Source organism: Phyllostomus discolor, chromosome 1 (genome assembly GCF_004126475.2).
Source record: "Phyllostomus discolor isolate MPI-MPIP mPhyDis1 chromosome 1, mPhyDis1.pri.v3, whole genome shotgun sequence".
Taxonomy (NCBI): domain Eukaryota; kingdom Metazoa; phylum Chordata; class Mammalia; order Chiroptera; family Phyllostomidae; genus Phyllostomus; species Phyllostomus discolor.
The window spans coordinates 3,267,281-3,284,872 of NC_040903.2; the positions used below are offsets into that span (position 1 = coordinate 3,267,281).

General features: G+C 60.4%; 1 protein-coding gene and 1 long non-coding RNA gene across 3 annotated transcripts in view; one reads left to right on the forward strand and one right to left on the reverse strand.

The window, feature by feature from the left end:
• The window catches only part of EVC (EvC ciliary complex subunit 1), a 40,345-nt gene that overhangs the window by 11,802 nt on the left and 10,951 nt on the right, over window positions 1-17,592 (reverse strand). For both annotated transcript variants that reach the window (XM_036018681.1, XM_028507331.2), the window contains exons 6-11: window positions 17,477-17,575; window positions 16,736-16,873; window positions 13,882-14,040; window positions 9,487-9,703; window positions 7,015-7,163; window positions 6,338-6,436 (exon numbers count right to left, since the gene is read on the reverse strand). In XM_036018681.1, coding sequence (XP_035874574.1) covers window positions 6,338-6,436; window positions 7,015-7,163; window positions 9,487-9,703; window positions 13,882-14,040; window positions 16,736-16,873; window positions 17,477-17,575 — 861 coding nt within the window. The remainder of the gene's footprint in view (window positions 1-6,337; window positions 6,437-7,014; window positions 7,164-9,486; window positions 9,704-13,881; window positions 14,041-16,735; window positions 16,874-17,476; window positions 17,576-17,592) is intronic.
• Window positions 2,382-17,559, forward strand: LOC118499020. The gene is made up of 3 exons (XR_004901520.1): window positions 2,382-2,507; window positions 4,099-4,100; window positions 17,549-17,559. It is a non-coding gene; the product is annotated as an uncharacterized LOC118499020 (long non-coding RNA).

Below are 17,592 nucleotides of genomic sequence, written 5' to 3' on the forward strand. Positions count from 1 at the left end.
TGGAACGGAAGAATACGGTCCAGTTTCACGAACCCAGTGCACCGGTCCAGCGGCGGCCGGATGCGGCTGAAGGAAGCCTGCTGGGAGGCAGAGCAGGAGAGAACCCACACGGAGCGAGGAAGGACGGAGGCTGGAAAACGTGGAGAAGATACAGGCATGAAAGAGGCAATGAGGAAATCCAATGTTTTTTAAAAGATTTTTCATGATTTATTTTTAAATTTTATTTATTTATTTTTTAAGAGAAAGAGGAAGGCAGGAAGAGAGGGAGAGAAGCATCAATGTGTGATTCTCTCTCATGTGCCCCCCACTGGGGACCTGGCCTGCAACCCAGGCATGTGCCCTGACTGGGAATCGAACCAGCAACCCTTTGGTTTGCAGGCCAGCATTATTCGATCCACTAAGCCACACCAGCCAGGGCAGAAAACCCAACATTTTTAATTGGCGTACCCAGCAGAAGAGAAAGCCCAGGTGGAAGCAATATCTAAAGTGATCATGGCTTAGAAATTTCCCAAAACTGAGGAAAGAAATTTACAGGTGAGAGACTGAGGCTTCGCCTGTCCGGCAAGAGAAAGGTTAAACAAATGGCACCAGTTCCCCTATTTTACAGCCCCGTTTTTTATTTTACAGGCCCAGCCCCCGACTTCACAGCCGCCATGCTCTCTGAAAATTTATTTTGAAAACGAATGAATGAGTCTGTCACCCAAACCTAGTAAACACGGGGTCGCTTTTTGCTACATGAATAGTAGACGAAACGGTCTTCAAGGAAAAAAGCGTGACTAGGAATAGAGGGGGTGGCTCCCCGAGACTAGCCGGGTAAACGCAGCAGGAAGATGGAAACGTGGAAATTCATTCGTTTGCACTTCCAGGCACTGCCGAGGTCAATGCCATGGGCCAAGTCAACAGAACAGAGCAGGAAAGCATCGTGATGATTACGTGAGCAGATGAAGAAAAACCATTTCACAAAATTTAATTTTTGTGCACCAGAAACACTCTTAGCACCCTGGCTGGCGTAGCTCAGTGGATTGAGTGCAGGCTGCAAACCAAAGTGTCACAGGTTCAATTCCCAGTCAGGGCACATGCCTGGGTTGCAGGCCATGACCCCCAGCAACTGCACATGGATGTTTCTCTCTCTTTCTCCCTTCCTTCCCTTTCTAAAAATAAATAAATAAAATCTTAAAAAGAGAAAGAAAGAAAAAAAGAAACACTCTTAGCAAAACAGAAACGGAAGGAGGCTTGAAGGGAGACTTCCTGAATCTGAAAACAAAACAAAACAAAACAAAACAAAACGAAACTATAGCAAACATTACACCTATGGGTGGAAATTATAAAGCACTATTAAGAAAGATTCAATGAGACTTGAGTGCACGGGCCTACCACGTCTCTGGACTGGAAGACCGGTGTCGTACAGACGTTAATTCTCACCAAAGTACCTGCAAATTACGCACACGAATCCAACTGGCGGCCACTTTGGTAACCGCCGACGGCGGGTCGGCCCGCTTACACTCCTGAACTCAGCAATTCCGCTCCCTGGTCTCCGCCCCAGAGAAAGGCGTGCACGGGTGTGTCCGGCGGCACGGGCTAGGACGTGCATGTCCACAGAACGCGTCCCAGTCTAACCTGAGCGGCCACACGCATGTCCATCGGCAGCGGAACGGACCACGGGCCCCGTGTTCACACGAGGGGCCGACAGGGACCCGACACGGACCCACGGGGAAGGAGGAACCACTGCCCTGCCCACGGGGATACGGGACAACTGTCCCAAGCAGCAGGCGGGGTGAAGGACGCCGGGCGCCCACGGGCACGAGCCTCTGGGTTCCGTTTGCACGAGAGCCGGGATCCGGCTCCTGGGGGCAGGGAGGGTGCGGGACTCAGAGACGGTGCGCGGGGGGCTCCTGGGGGCCTGGCCACGTCCGTCCCTTCATCTGGGTGGCGGTCCCCTGGACGGCACTTAGATGACCACTGGTTCGTCCGTGGGGTACGCGCTCTCCCCTTCCTCACGAGTGTCAGTTTACGGCAAAAAACGGTCCCTCACACAGGGGCCCCGGGGACCCAGGCCGAGGCAAAGCTGCGCCCTGCCTCTGTGCCCTCCCTCGGGGTGCTGCCTCCGCAGCCCAAGCCCGGAGGGTGAGTGTCCACCCCCAGGCTTCTCACGGAGAAACGACTCGGGCCAGGAAGGGGCATTGCCCCAGACAAGGGGGTCCCCGCTTTCTTATCTGCGAGCAGCTCTGTGAACGCAGGATCTGCTTCAAGGGCTGACCACCGTGTGCTGCCGTGTATGAAGCACACTGTTTTGCCCAATTTTTGAGGGAAAAACAAGGATGCGCATTATACATGGGTAGTACTAATTCCGTATCTATATAAATGTTTTAAATTCTTTATACGCATGCATCAGAAGTGTACCTCTAGAAAGCAATAATGATGTCTGTATGCAAAATAGTACCCTGGAATATGGTCAGTGGTTTTGTTTCTAAATCGAAACAAATAACAAATTGAACGAAAAAATTAAAGTGGAAGATTCTTTTCCTGAAAGTCTGGGCCAAAGGCACGGCTGTGGATCATGTGTGGGAGCGCCTTACACACAGGAAAACACGGCATAAGTTATGATGACAGCCAGCACGGAGCAGGGCAAGCTTCCCTCTGCCCCCGCACCCCCAGCCGCCACGCACGGCCTCTGCCGCTGGGCTTTGCCCTGGAGGACCTCCTGTCCTTTAACGCTGGGTTCGGTCACGTGACCTGCGTTGGCCAATAAAGGGAGGTGGGTGTGGCGTGTGCTAGGGTGCAGGCTAGCCCTCCACGGGGCTGGGGGAGGAGCACTCCCTGGCTAGCCAGGGGGCCTGGGCAGGAAACGAGAGACCATGGAGTGTGCCATGTTCATCAGGCCCTGCCGGGGTTCACCACCCTCTGGCCAGTGTACCGACCAGGAGGATAATTCCTGTCCCTTCAGGTGGCCGTGGTTACGGGGTGCACCCCTAGACAGCAGGGGCCCGTTGCTGCTGCGGGGTGGAGGTGTGTTACCCCAGCAGCTGTCATAGACTGTCCCTGCACGAGTCTCCACTGCACCGCCTGAGGGCTCGGTGCCAGGGGCAGGCACTGCTAGGACAAGTGTGGTGGTGGGGAGGGTGGCAGCCCCAGGGACAGACCAGGGAACCTGACTGGACTGGGGAGGGGTCAGGAAGGGCCCCCTGAAGAAGTGACTCGTAACTGGGACCAGGATGAGGACACGCAGACCTGGGGGCATGGAGGGAACCGTGTCTCAGGTTGGGGGAACAGCACGTGCAAAGGCACTGGGGTAGGAGGCCCCGGGGTGCCCTTGGGGACCTGAGGGATGTCTGAGGCTGGCTGGCAGGGAGCCAGCAAGGGGCATGAGTCCAGAGAGGCCACCGGGGTGGGCTGGCTCATGCCAGCCTTGTGAGCTCCATCAGGAGGGCTGCTTAGGGGCCAGGTTGGCTGGTCTCAGGGGTTTTGGGGCCAAGTCAGATGGGTCAGGTCATGTGGGAGCCTCACACACCAGGCTGGCGGGTCACCATGGGCCAGGTTAGGGGTGTTAGGGTTCATCCCGAGGACTACGGGTGGCACTTTTGGGTGCTAAGGGGCTTCTTTATTATGATCAATCTGTAAGGAAGGCAGCTAAGAATTCCTAGACCAGAGAGATTGAGAGACAAGGACAGGGCCCCACAGCTGGGACGCAGCCAGACGGGGCCCACACTCGGTCCGTCTGCACTCTGAGTGACTCTTCCCTTCGTGGCACCTGGGCCCCTCCTTGCAAGGAGGCGGGCTGCTGGGGAAACCACCAAACAGAAGGAGGGGGATAATCGGTCGGCAGGTAGGACCGCGAGGGCTCCGGCAAGTTTTACTGCGGCAAACAAAGACAGCGTGACTTCCTTCCTCCGGCAGCTTCATTGGGTGAAAGCCCAGAGCCGTGCCGCCACAGGGGTGGGTGGGTGGGTGCGAGCGTGCCAGCCTGCTTTTCTCACACTCCGCACCCTCCGTGACGACGCATGCACTGCCCTTGGCCCTGGATAGCGGGTGGCCACGTGGACGGACTCGCCCTCTCTCGCACCACAGCGGTCCATGGTGGCCAAGTGGTGGCTCCCTGAGACGTCCACGTCTGAGCCCCCGGAATATGCCACCTCCCACGGTCAAAGCGATTTTGCAGGTGTGAGCAAGTGAGATGGGAAGGTGCGCCTGGGGTGCCCAGGTGAGGGCGATGCAATCACAGGCTCCTCATCGGTGAATGAGGGCGGCGGGGGAGTCAGAGCGAGGGGAGGCAGGAATGCACCGTCTCTGCCGTGGGGTCACAGGAGGGGCCACGAGCCGAGGAATGGGGGCGGCCCCAGAAGCTGGAGGAGCCAAGTTAACAGACTCTCCCTTGGAGCCCACAGAAGGAACACCGCCCTGCCCTCCCAGCACCTTCCCTGTAGCCCAGGGACACCCGCTCGGCCCCCTGCCCTCCAAGCTGGAAGGTAATCACTCCGTGTTGTTTCAGTCGCTTTGTTGCGGCAGCTGCAGGAAACTCAGACGCCCCCTCAGAATGCCCACAGCTCAGTGGGTTCACTCCTTCCTTGATTTCCTCCTTCCTTCATTCATTCATTCACGCGGTTGGACTGATCGCCCCTCCTGCGTCACCCCTCTATAGCCCTCGGGGGGCCCGGCTGCGCCCTCGTGGGGGGCTGCACGCTCCTCTGCCCCGCCCCACGGGCTCCCCAATGCTTCGCTCTCCCCACTTGAACCTCAGGGGCCCTCGGTCTGAATCCAGGCTCCCCAGCTGCACGACCTTGAACAAAACACCTTCACCGGTCACTGCTGTGCGTGGAAGGAGTGACCCGGTCGAGGGAGAGGCCTGACCTTTGCCCCGGTTCCCGGAAGGTGACCTCTAAACTCTTGCAACGTCCTCCCTGAGAAGGGGCTGTTGGGTTGTGGGGGATCTCGGCCCCGTCTGATGGCCTGTGATAATGATGGCGTCAGGGTGGGGCCTTGGCCGTGAGGTATCAGCTGACCTGCAGGGGCCGGAGGTTAAGGCCACCCACACGGGGGGTCCAGCACGTCCATGGGACCGACCATGCCCTGACAAACACTGTGGACACCGAGGCTCCAGGGAGCTTCCTTGGTCAGTGACGCACAGTGTGTCAGGGCACGCATCGTGGTTGCCAGGACCTTGGGGCTGCCCAGGCCCCCGCGGGGACGGGACCCTGGAAGCCTGGCACTGAGACTCCAGGCTCCGCCCCCGGGCCCTGTCTCCCGCGGACCTGAGTCTGGGCCTTCTGCTGCCCTAACTCGAGACTGCGAGCAGACCGGCTTCCAGCGCACGTCCGTCAGAGAACTAGAGAGCCAGAGGGTGGTCCCGGGGGCACCTGAACTTGCCCTCGGGCTCACAGGGGAGGGCTGTCATGGAGCCTGCCCTTGACCCCCTCATTGGTGTCTATTCCTTCTGCCTCCTCCGAGGCTGGAGTCTCACCTTCTCCTCCTTCCCTCGCCCTGACTCCTCCTGGGAGCCGGAGGCGTGGAGGCCCTGAGCGTGGTGGGTCTGCCACGTCACCAGGCCCCCCCGCCCTGCCCCCCTGGGAGCCCTCAGCCCCCGCCTGTCCTTGCCGGGCCACTCTGGCCGGAGCTCAGAAATCTCCGCACGCGGCGCCAAGACCTGTCGTTTAGGGGCACGTGTCTCCGTTGAGCGGAGGCTCTGCTGTGTGTTTAAAGGTCAAGAGATGGCGGGAATTCAGGAACGTGCGCTTTTCTCGGCAGCCTGAGAGCCGGCGGGTGGGCATCACTCCCCCTGCCCCCCCGCAGTAGCACGGTGGGAGTCTGGCCGGGGGAAAGGGGGAGATTCCGCCTGTGGGCTGGGTCTGGGCAAGGGCCCGCCAGACCGCTAGGCGAGCTCCCCCGCCGTGAGCACACCCTGGGCATGCAGACAATCCTGTGCACACACACACACACACAGACCCCCGTGCACACACAGGATCCTGCGCACACACACCCTCCTGGGCAGTGATGCACTAGCAGTCACAACACGTTTTGAAAGCCTGAAGAAAGCTTATTATCCTCGTTTTAACTGAGGAGACGGAGACGCTGACCATGAAAACGGACCCTGGCCCCATGCCTTTTCATCGCCCCTGCCTGCACCAGCCCAGCCAGGCCCCCGCTGACCCGGGCCTGGACCACCGGGAGGCCTCCCTGGGCTCCCTGCTTCCAACTCTGCCCCTTACAGGCCACTGTGTGCACAGCCCTTGGAAAACACAGGGCAAGCCACGCTGGGGCGCTGAGGTCTGGGAGTGAGGCTGCGAGGTTCTTGTGCACACTCAGATCCTGAGGGCTGTGGGCGGGCCCACCGGGGGTCACGTACCTGGCAGAGTGCAGCCATGGCCTCGGTGGTTCTGAGGTCGTCCTCTTCCTCCAGGTCGCTGCGTGTCAGCCGCTGCCGCTCCAGGACCTCGTGGAAAGCCTGTGAGTAAAAACAGAGGCTGAATTAGAAAGAAAAATGCAGACTTTTTTCCCCCTAGAATATCTCCCTGACCCCTGCCTCTCAGATCTAAAGGGTGTCCCCCCATGATTCATGCTCAGGAAAGTGAGGCCCAGGGTCTGGGCCCCTGTTGCTCCAGCACTGAGGCCCAGGCCAGGCCCCGTGAGTCCAGTCTCCAGGGCACCCTGGGCTGTGCCCTTGTCCAGCCCCGTGTGTGTGGGGGTGCTACCAGGGCGCCCCACGACTGCTCTCTCCTGGATGCAGCATTCTCTGACTCCCGCTGCTGGGGACCACTGCACAGGCCCGGGGAGGCCCACCCGGCGGGGCCCTTATTGCCAGCTTACAGACCAGGAGCTAGGGAGGCAGGGCTCGGAGAACCCGGCCCAGGTCACGGGCTGACACATGGGAAGCCAAGAATTGACCTCCCGTCCGCTGGATGCCCAAGCTTCCGGCTTCCTGTGCGTGGTGACAGCGACTGAGCCACACCGCGGTCAGCCTGCATGGCCGCCCCCAGGACGGGCGTGCCCACAGAGGTGGCGGCCGAGTGGGCAGCAGGTCACCTGCAGGAGCCCGTCGGGGTCAGCGGTCAGCGGCGCCTCTGCCAGGAAGTTCTTCCGCTCCTCCTCCTGGGCCAGCATCAACGCGGCCGTCCCCTCCGCCTGGCGAACCCGCGACGCCTGGACCAGCTCTTTGCCTCGCCGGACAAACTCTGAAATTGAAACAAGCCACAGGACGGCCCGGTGACTCTCCTGCCAAAACTCGCCCCAGCTTCCTCTGCCAGCGCAAGGAGGGGGCGGGGCTTGGGGGTGAATTCCATTTTCGTTCTACCATTCGGGCACGCGTGCTTCCGAAAGGCTGGTGTTAGGGCCCCTGGCTCTTTGAAGCCCACAGCCCCACAGTAATTGGAGAGACCCCCCACTTAGAGTTCTTAGGTCCTCAGCCCAGGAGCAGGGCGGGCCAGGACAAAGGCAAGGTCCCCGGGGTGCTGGGGCAGGTGAGCCAGGGGGAGGGCCCCGCCTGGTCCCTCAGCCCCAGCAGCGTGCTGAGCACAGAGCCAGGGCTGGGGCCAGCCCAAGGGTGGGACCCAGCCCTGCTCTCAACTTGCTACGAACTGTGTCCCCTCAAATCCCTGTGGTCACTGTGTTTGGCGATGGGACTTCTGAGGAGGTCCCTGAGGTTAAATGGGGTCATGAGGCTGGGGCCCTGACGCATGGGGCTGGGGCCTCGGAAGGGGAAGGGACGTGAGAGAGCCCTCTCTCTGCCACGTGCGTGATGTGTGGGTCACCGGCCAGCAGTGATCACAGAACGCTGCGGATGGCTCGTTGAAACACGAGAAAAAACATACCCAGAGACAACCAGGTCCTGTGGGGGAATAGGAACAGCAGGGGCATGCCTCACGTGGGTAGCACCTTGGCCACCCTCTCTCCTGGAGGGCGCCATGGCCACCCTCCCTGGTGGGGAGAGCACGCCGTTCCCCCTCCGGAGAGGCTTTTTATTGACTTCGTTTGCATAAGAATTCAGGTAAAAGCTCATTACTCATTTTCAGAAAGTAAGGATCAAACAATAGGTAACAAGGAAGTCTGAGGGCCTATTTTGAGTCAGGGTCAAAGAGCGGTAAAACTTTGAGGAACAAACTAACATCCTCCTTGGACCCTTCTCATTCAACTGAGAGCATTCTAAACAAAGCAGGTTTCACAGTAATTTACATGTTCTTTCTTAGGCCCGATCACCCGGGGAACCCGCCCTTTCCAGCACAGAGCTGCACCAACCTGTCATTGTTTCAGGCTTAGGTGGAGCACAGGAACTAAGGCAGCCAGGAGATAAGGAGATTTTCTCCCAGACCAATGAGGACTCAGGCTATGTCAAAGCCGAGGAGCGAGGGTCCATCACCCCCTTTAGCTGTAGCCCCAAAGTCGTTTCTTGGGGGCCTCCCACGTGATCGTGCCTGTCTTAGGTTGTTCCCCCCTTGGGGAATCTTACCTGTCTTTGGCTAACCAACCAAGCTTTGGGGTTCAGTTATGGATGAAGCAGCAGAAGCAGCGCTCCTGCCAGGGAGATAAGCTTTTGTCTCCTTGCTGGCTTACGGTTCCCTTAGCCTTAGCCTGGGGGGGTTACAGCTTCTGAAACCAGGCAGGACGGTTCCCAACACATGCGGGTGCAGCGGGGAGGGGCCCCGCGCAGGCCAGGGCATGGGCCCCCCCCAGGAACCGAATCGGCTGGGCCTTCCAGCTTCCAGAACTGGGAGAAATGAAAGTCGGTTGCTCAGGCCCCTCGTCCGTGGAATCTTGTTAGGGTGGCCCGAGCTGTGGGGTCCAGGCCTGAGTGGGGGTCAGAGCCTGCTGGGGACCTTGTCAAGCACGTGGGTGCCCTGCAGACATCCTGACGAGACCCGAGAGGCCCGGCCTGGTGCCTCCGTCCAGGCCGTGTGTCGCCCCGGGCGAGAGGAAGCTGGCGTGGAGGTGGTGCCGGCCCTGCAGTGGGAGACCAGGGTTTCTTCTCGCGGGTCCCCACTGCAGGTCTGACCTGGACTAAGTCTCGGGGCCCTGGATGGCTTCAGCCCTTGCCTGCCACTCCGCAGCGTCGGCCCAGGAGCAGGACCACCTGTGGGAGGTAGCCACGTCGGGCGCCCTCTGCTGGCTCAAGCGCACCAGCGCACCACCTGGCAGCTACGCGGGGCCCATGACGAGTGTAGGTGCTGCCGGCTGCAGCTCAGAGGCGTGTCTCCTCCGGGTGTTCCCACCCTCCTTGGCCCTCTGCAAGTTCCAGGGACCCTGGGCTCCCTGTCAGCCTGGATCACTGACGCCCCAATGCAGCAGCAGAGCCTGGCCCAAGGAGGCAGCGCGTGTGTACCCCGATTTATGCAGAAGGCAAGTTGAGGCTCAGAGAATTTGAGCGACCGGTCCCCCAGGGCAGAACTGGGACACGGACGAGGGCTGTGCCCCAGCCTTGCCCCCCCCCCCCCCCATGGCCCACAGCTCGGTGGCCCCGAGAGGCCCGGGCCCCAGACCCGGACCCTGCTGAAGCTCACTCACCCGAGCCGAAGCGCTCCGCCTCCTCCCAGAAGGCCTTGTGCTGCTGGGTCAGCAGCTCCTCCTTCTGCCCCCCCGACAGTCTCCCCTCGACGGTCAGCCCGTCCAGGCTGCGGGAGATGGCGGCCAGCCGGCACTTGGTCTCCTCCTGGACCTGCTGCCTCAGGGACTCGATCGCCTTGGCCATGTGCGCCCGCCCCATCGTCCGCTCCAGGATGTCCTGCGAAGAGACGGACGCCAGACATTCAGCGGGACGTTGCCCATCTGCTCCCAGCAACAGGCTCTGTCCGGGGCCCCCACCTCCCCTCTGAGCCTCCTGCGTCTGCTCCTCAGACAGGGACCGCATCATCCCTCATGGGGACGCGGTGACACGGACCCTGGGCTACTAAGTGCTCCACAGAGGGTCACTCTTCTGGGAAGGAACTTGGGGTCTGCGCACAACCGAAGGGGAAACCCCGCCTTTCTCAGAGCCCTCCCTCCCCGCCCCCCAGGCCCGTGGCGGCCACAGCCCCGGGAAAGGACTGCAGGGAGCGGAGAGGCGTCATGGGAATTCTGGGCTTTGGGGCCTCACGGAGCCCGGTGCTGGGGCTTTAAGAGACCCGAGGAGAGCCGTGACCCCCGAGCCAGACCTCAGATCCGGCCCCACCCTGTCCCACCACGTTGTCATCACTGGGGACACCTCCCCTGGACAAGAGACCTCTCCCACGCAGGACGTGCTGACCAGAGGCCAAGGGGGCCCCAAGGTCTGCAACACCGGCCTTACGTCGCAGAGAGCAGAAGCCCAATGAAGGAGCACTGTGGGACGGGAGCGTGGACGATGGGGGTGCAGGGACAGTGCCGCCGTGGCACGTGGGTCACATGACAGCTGCAGGGACACTGCCACTGTGGCTCGTGGGGCTCAGTAAAGCTGCAGGGACACTGACACCATGGCACGTGGGTCACGTTACAGCTGCAGGGACACTGCCACCGTGGCACGTGGGGCTCAGTAAAGCTGCAGGCCTGCATCCTTTCCCACCTCGCAGTGGCCCCACCAGCCACGTGACACCAGCAGAGGCCTGAGTTGGCCCCGCCCCGTCTCCCCCAGGCCTGCGATCCTGCCTCCTCAGATCCTCCTCTGTTCCCTTCCTGCCCACCCCCAGCCACGCCAGCTCAGGCCAGCTCAGGCCACCTCTGCCCTGGGCTGCTGCCTCCGACCGTTCTTGGTCTCCCAGCCCCCCATGGTCCCCTCACGCTCTGCCCCCACATGGCAGACGGGGTCTTTCTGGGGTGCAGAGGTGGCTCTGTGGTCCCCTGGCCCAAACCCTCCAGTCCCCACCCTTGGACCCGGGCCACACTCCGGGGCATGGCGCACAAAGCCTTCAGGACCAGGCCTGGCTGAGTCCCCAGCCCGGTCCCCGCACCTCCAGCTCCCGGCTGCTCAGAACACCCAGCCTGCAGCTCCCCCAGGCCTCGGCGTACACCGGGCCTGCCTCCCGCTGCAACCCCTCCCCTTCTCCCCTTACCCTGCTGCCTGGCCGGGCCCTACACATCCCTGCAGGCTCTGATCTTCCCCACCCCACCCCACCGCACCCCTCCTCCAGGCTCCACTGCCCCTGTGCTTCTGTCGTTAAGAGGCTAAACCTGAGGACACTTGAAGCACTGAGGGCCCTTGAAACGGCTGAGTCCGAGCCACCCGCTGCCCAGCCTGGGCCTCACTGCAGCTGAGCCGCACTGGTCTGTATGGACAGGGCAAGAATAACCACCCCCAACTATGGACAAGGACGCTGAGGTTTATTCTGGAAGGCCACACATAACTAGCCCGAGGGACAGTGGCTTTGCACCTTCCTCTCCTCCAAAGAAAGGAACCTGCCAGCAGCCTGCAGGCCCTTGACCACTAGAGGGCGCTGGAGGATAGGCGCTCTCGCCTTGAGGCCTGGCTGCTAGTGGCAGTACCGCTCTGGGTTTGCAGGGCAGGACAGACCGGAGGGGAGAGAGGGGAGCCTGAGCCGAGGGGCGCCAGAGGGAGGGCGGAGGGCAGGAGGAGCAAAGGGATGCCAGGCAGGGCCCCCGGGTTCAGTCGAACTTGGCCCCGCCCCTCAGCGCTGCAGGACGTTGGGGGCGGAGTCCTCATCGGACCCCTCACGTGCAGAGCTGCTGCAGGGACTAAAGGTCCTACAACGTGTAGGGGGCCAACGCAGCAGCTGGAGCACAGCAGGTGCTCGGGGACGTGGCGGCTGTCATCACTGCTGCAGCCAGGCCCCTCGCCGCCCGTGGCTTCCAGTTGTCCTCCAGCGTCCCAAGAGTCGGATTCTATAACCTTCAGGGCCCTCTCCGGGGCTCCGTTCTGACAGTCATCCAGGCCACGTGACACGTTCCAGGCCCGCGACGCTGGCCCGAGGACTGAAACTCTTCTCTAGCTCATCCACAGCACAGCGCTAGATGCATCTTGGGGTGCGGGGGAGGGGCCTGAGTGGGGGCAGGCGGAGCTAATGCGGCCCTCTCCTGCCCAAACGCCCACTGCAGCCCTTTCTGGGCACCGCAGCCACGGCGTGCGCCTATCTGGCCCGCTGATGTGTGGCCTGCGGGCGTCTGACCACCAACGCGCATGCGCGCTTCCCATGCGCTGCCTTCCAATGGGAAGGCCTGGCGTACTGTCCGATCTCACACACTGCCCGAGCAGCGGCCACTCTGATCCCATTTTACAGAGGGGGCAACTGAGTCACAGTCACAGAGAGGCTGGGGAACTACGCAAGGCCACACGGCCCATCAGCGGTAGGACGGGGGCGCGTGCTCAGCCCTCCGGCCCGAGTCTGCAATACCGTTTGTCACTGAACCGGGCTCCGCGTAGGCGGCGCTCATGGGATGCCGGCTGAGGAGCCCCCGGAGCACCTGGATAATCCTCTCGCTTCTCCCTGTTTGGATGTTTCTGGCAAATACTTGGGCCAGAGTCAGCTAAGGATACATTTGTTTTCCTTGCATCAATATCCTGCCGACAGGATAATAATTAAATAAAAAAAAGAAAAATTAGAAAAGGAAAAGTCTCCACTGACGAGCATTCCTATCGGCAGCCTGATCACATTACAATCCAGTTCAAAGGGGCTTGGACAGCAAACCAGGAAGCTCGGGTGCAGGCCCGGCCCTGCCGTTGGCCGGGTGGGGTCCCGGGAGGATCATTAGCGGGCTCCTTATCTGTCACCATGAGCATCACACCTGCCTATCTTTTAGTGGCGCTGAGGCAGGCCAGGGGGCTGTGTGTGCACTGGGTGGGACAAGCCATATAAAGTCCTCCAGCGGCTGTGTGAGTCCTCCAGCGGCTGTGTGCACGGGGTGGGGGTGCACATTTATTAACGCACACAGCTCGGTGTGGGTGTGGGGGGAGGTGCTGCATGTCTAACCAGCTCTGGGGTGACGCTGACGCTGCAGGCCTGCACACTGCCCTTAGGAACAGACGGTTCGTGGAGAAGCCACAGAAATCCACTCTGGCCCCTACGGACCTGCTCCTGGGTCTGAGCAGCTGAGCCTGTGAGCTGAGGGCAGGGTGGCCAGGGGAGGTTTCTGAGCCGGCTGTGACCTGGGTGGCGCACGGGTCCGAAATGTAAGGCATGACTTCGTCCCCAGGGTCAGAGGCAGGGTGAACCCCCAACCTCCACAGAGAAACTCCCTGGTGACGAGGGTGTCATAGGTCAGCAAGCACTTGGGGGGGATGGATGGCGGGATGGGTGGGTGGATGGTGGATAAGTGGATGAATGGGTGGATGGATGGATAGATGATGGATGAGTGGATGGATGGAAGGATGGATAGATGGATGGATAGATGGTGGATGGATGGATGGATGATGGATGGATGAGTGGGTGGATGGATGGCTAGAAGGATGGAAGAATGGATGGTGGATAGACAGATGGATGGATGGATGGATGGAAGGATGGCCGGATGGTGGATTGACAGATGGATGGAAGAATGGATGGATAGACGGATGGATGGGTGGATGGATGGAAGGAAGGATGGATGGATGGAAGGATGGCTGGGTGGTGGATGGATGATGGATGGGTGGGTAGATGGATGGATGGATGGGTGGGTGGGTAGGTGGGTGGATAGGTATGTGTATGGATGGATGGAGGAGGCATTGGATGATGGGTGGATGGATGGATAAATGGATGGTGGATGGCTGGATGGGTGGATGGATGGATGGAAGGATGGATGGTGGATGGATGATGGATGGATGGTGGATGGGTGGAAGGAAGGATGGCTGGACGATGAATGGACTATTACTGTTTCCTGGGCTCTCTCCCGCTCTCCAATACGAAGGTGGAAGGTGTGCACCTGAATGACCTGTACAGCGCTTCAAGCTTCCTGATTCCACATCTCCGGCTTACGCCCCTCATGCCCACCCCCTGCCCCCACCCCCGGCCCCCCGCGCACCAGAGCCTGCAGGTCCTGGGAGTCCCGCAGCCACCCCTCCGCTGCGATCATTCTCTCTGTCAGACTCGTCTCGAGCTGTCGGGCTTTGGAGCTGGAACACTTAAACTGGTCCACGAGCAAGTGCTGGATGTTTTCCATCTGTTTCCAGAAAGCTTCCATCTGTGAAATGAGAATGAGAAGCAAGAGGTGGGGGGGAGAACACTTAGTTAAGAAAGCTACAAAGCTAGCTGGCTCAGGCTTGGCAGTTTCGATTCGCTCCTTATCGCAAGCTGAGATCCTAGACCATCTGCACTCCGGAGCAGGGCCATCTCAGCGACCATCACATCCTCTGGAGGTCCCTCCTCGTGCCACCGCCGGCGCCGGTCAGCGGCAAGGCGGCTTTGCAGCAAACGGTGATGAGCAGCTGCTAGGGCAGGTCAGCACTGGCTTCCACGGTGTAAGGACCCTTCACCGGGCTGATTCCTGCCGGCAGGGGTGGGGGGGGGGGGCGGTGTGTGCACAGAATTCCAGTGTGCTCTGGGAAGCTTCCAGATCTTTAGAAGGCATTAAACGTGCCCCGGAAATAAAAGCACCAATGGCCATTTAAGTAGCAGATCCTGTCCTAACGGCACAAGGGAGGGCAAGGCAGAGGCGCTGCCGGCTGTGCCAGCGTTCTGCTCTGACGCCTTCCTCCTTCCCCGTCTCGTCGGGAGCAGAGCTGGAGTCGCCGAGCGGCTGGGAATGTGGGTGCCCCTGCCGTCACTGTGGCCCCTCAGAACTGAGAATGATGTCACCAGGAGTCTTAGCTGCTCTCTTGTATCTTATGGCTGGAGGGTTCTGTGTCTTCTCACGTATGCATTTTGTGTCTGGACAAAATCTAGGAACAGGATCAGGAAGGCGGGGCCCTTGTCCTAGGTCCCAGAGCTGGCAAGGGGCAGAGGCAGCCTTGGTTCTGGTCCGTTCAGCCCCCAGCTCTGAGTGACTCCATCTCGGCTCTACCTCTCCGCCCCCGAGACAGGCATTTCTGGCTGGACAGGCACAGAGGGGTCAGGGGTCAAGGACACCAGACCCACACTGATCTTGCTGCTGTGGCTGAAGGTGGAGAAAAACGACAGCCTGAGACCAACGCGGTCCAGCCAGCCGCCTCCCAGGGCTGGGCCCGGCCAGGAGGAGGAAGCCCGCGCCTGCAGGGACTGGCCCCTCCTCAAAAGTTTGTTCTCCCACCTCGGGGTCTCCGGGCATCTCAGCACACCCTCGGCTGCCCCCAGCCAGCAGCTCGGCCCATCACTGACCCCACCCGCCGCCTTCCTGTCCCTCTGGCCCATCAGATGGCCTCCTCTCCAGCTGCTGGGACAGGAAGTGGACGATCGTCCATGAACTTCGCACCCGGAAACAGTTCCAGGTCCAGCCAGCGTCGTGGCTTCTCCTCCAGCCCCAGAGAGCCAGGGGGCCCCCACCATCCTTCTCACAAGCCCGGACTTCCCTTGGCGTCCGTGACAAGGTTTCCTCCTGGTTCCTCCAAGTCCCTGCTCTGCCGTCTCGTCTTGGTCCTCCTGGGCCCTCGCCCCTCAGCTGCTGCCGGGATGCAGGACCAGGCACAGACTCCCTCCTCTGTGCGCACCCCCCCCCACACTCCTGGGCGGGAGCACCCCCACAGTTGCAGGTCACCGACACCTCAGAGACTCTGTCGAGAACCACGCCCCCTCTGCCAGAAACGTGCAGGCACGGACAAGACGGCCGCCGCCTCGGGGACTCAGGGACCCTCCCTTCCCCGGCTCCCCCTAAAAACACACCCGCTCTCCTTGCCCTCCCACCTGAGCTTGGGGGGGCTCCTCCAGGATGTCCAGCAGACTCACCCGCCCCCCCGGCCTGCTTCTCACTCTGGGGTCCTTATTCCCACAGAACTTATCCTGTGCACCCTCTCCCCCCACCTCATTATATCCCACCCCACGAGCCCCCACTTCTCCTCCCCTCCCCCTCCCCACCACACCCGCCCTCATGAAATCCCTCCTGCACTGGCCCTGCAGCTCTTTAGGGGACCCCCGCAGCAGCCTGTGTGGTCCTCCTAGAACAGAAAGGGACCCCCTCCCGGCAGGAACGGAGGACCCTGAGGCCCGGCCCTCCCGGCTGCCCTCCCCGCCTGCCCGCTGGCCAGCGCCCGCACTTCTCCCCAAAGCCTCCTGGACCTTTCTTCTGTGAAGATGCCCCTAACCCTGGGGTGGGACAGAGCCTCCCTCCACGGCGCTCGGCCTTCCCATGTGCTTCCATCTGTCACGTTCGTGGCCCGTAAGTCTGCACCTGCTCACCTGGGTCCCTGGCACCCCCTACCCCACCCCACCCCCAGGCCGGCCTGAGCGTCTCTCCGGCAGGGGCAGGCCCAAGTTCATGTTGGATCCCCAGTGGCCGGCACAATGCCCGGGTGCCGAGGAGACGTTCCTTTAAATACATAGTATGTGAACAGGGGGGCGCGGAAGGAGCCCAAAAGCCAGGAGATGTCGGAGGGAAGCTACCCTCCCTGAACTTAAATCCTGCGTTTCCGAGGGGGGTGCATGGCGTCAGGGGCCGGCAGCCAGCACCCACTCTAACCGCCACGGGCAAGGCCAGAGAGGGTCGCAGCCACCAGAGACTGTCGCAGCCACCTTGGCTTTCAATGCTAGAAAGGCCCACCCAAGATTTAAACAAGGGGGGTTGGTTTGAAAAAAGTCCTTCGTCAGACCTTCTCCCTGGTGTCACTCTGAAACGGGTCCCCGGCCGCAGGGCACAGCCGACTGAGAGTTCCCCTGTCGGACACGCTCCCGGGGCACCCGTGGCTCCCCGCTCCCCGAGCCACGCCGCGGCTTTGCTGCTGCGGAAAGAGCGCCCACCACGCACGCACGTTGTCCATCAGCTGCTCCGCGTGCTCGCGCTCCTTCTTCTCCACGGCCGCCAGGGTCACGAACTCGGGGTCGCCGGAGCCCAGCACCTCCGTGTCCGATAGTCTGACCCGCAGCCCCCTTTCCAGCTCCCGCAGCTCCTGGAGGAGCAGAAAAGCAGAGGGAAGAAAACTAAGGGAAAAAAATCTAACGTTTCTTAAATTCTAGAAAGAGAAACGCTTTGACTTGTCCCATCATCAGGCCGGATGTCTTGGCCGTGATTAGATGCTCCGGGTGTGGCCCCACTTCAGGCTGGAGGACAGAAACCTCTTTTCCTCATAAACACAGGGCTCAAGAATCACGGATTATTTTCTTTTATACTCCTCATCGCCCAGGAAAAATAGACCATGCTTAGTAAGCAGTGAAACAGGATCCTTCAATCCTTGTGAAGTTCTGCAAAATTCTACATGTAAAAATAGCCCAAGCTTGTGCAGAAAATAACATCAGCGGTGATTCCCTTTGGTGATGAGTATGACCAACATCCTTCCTTCTCTTTTCTCTGCTTCCAGCATTTCCTCACATTTTAGAAACACACTTGGTTATTTTTACATCTGCACACATCCTTCCATGTCCCTAGATTGCGTTTAGAAGTGTATGTGGGAATAGGCCGTTTCCGTCCACGGAAGCAAAACCACGTTCCCAGGTGTTATGTGTTGTAACAAGCCACCTCTCAGGCTCCTTGACGTAACAGGCTGAAGACTTACATTTTCTTGTTTTGAAAGAATCTTCTGGTAGAACTCATCGTCCGACTTCTTTTTCGGAAAAATGTCCAGCAGGCACATTTTTAAGACCTGAATAAACATCTGTGGCCAGCAAAGGA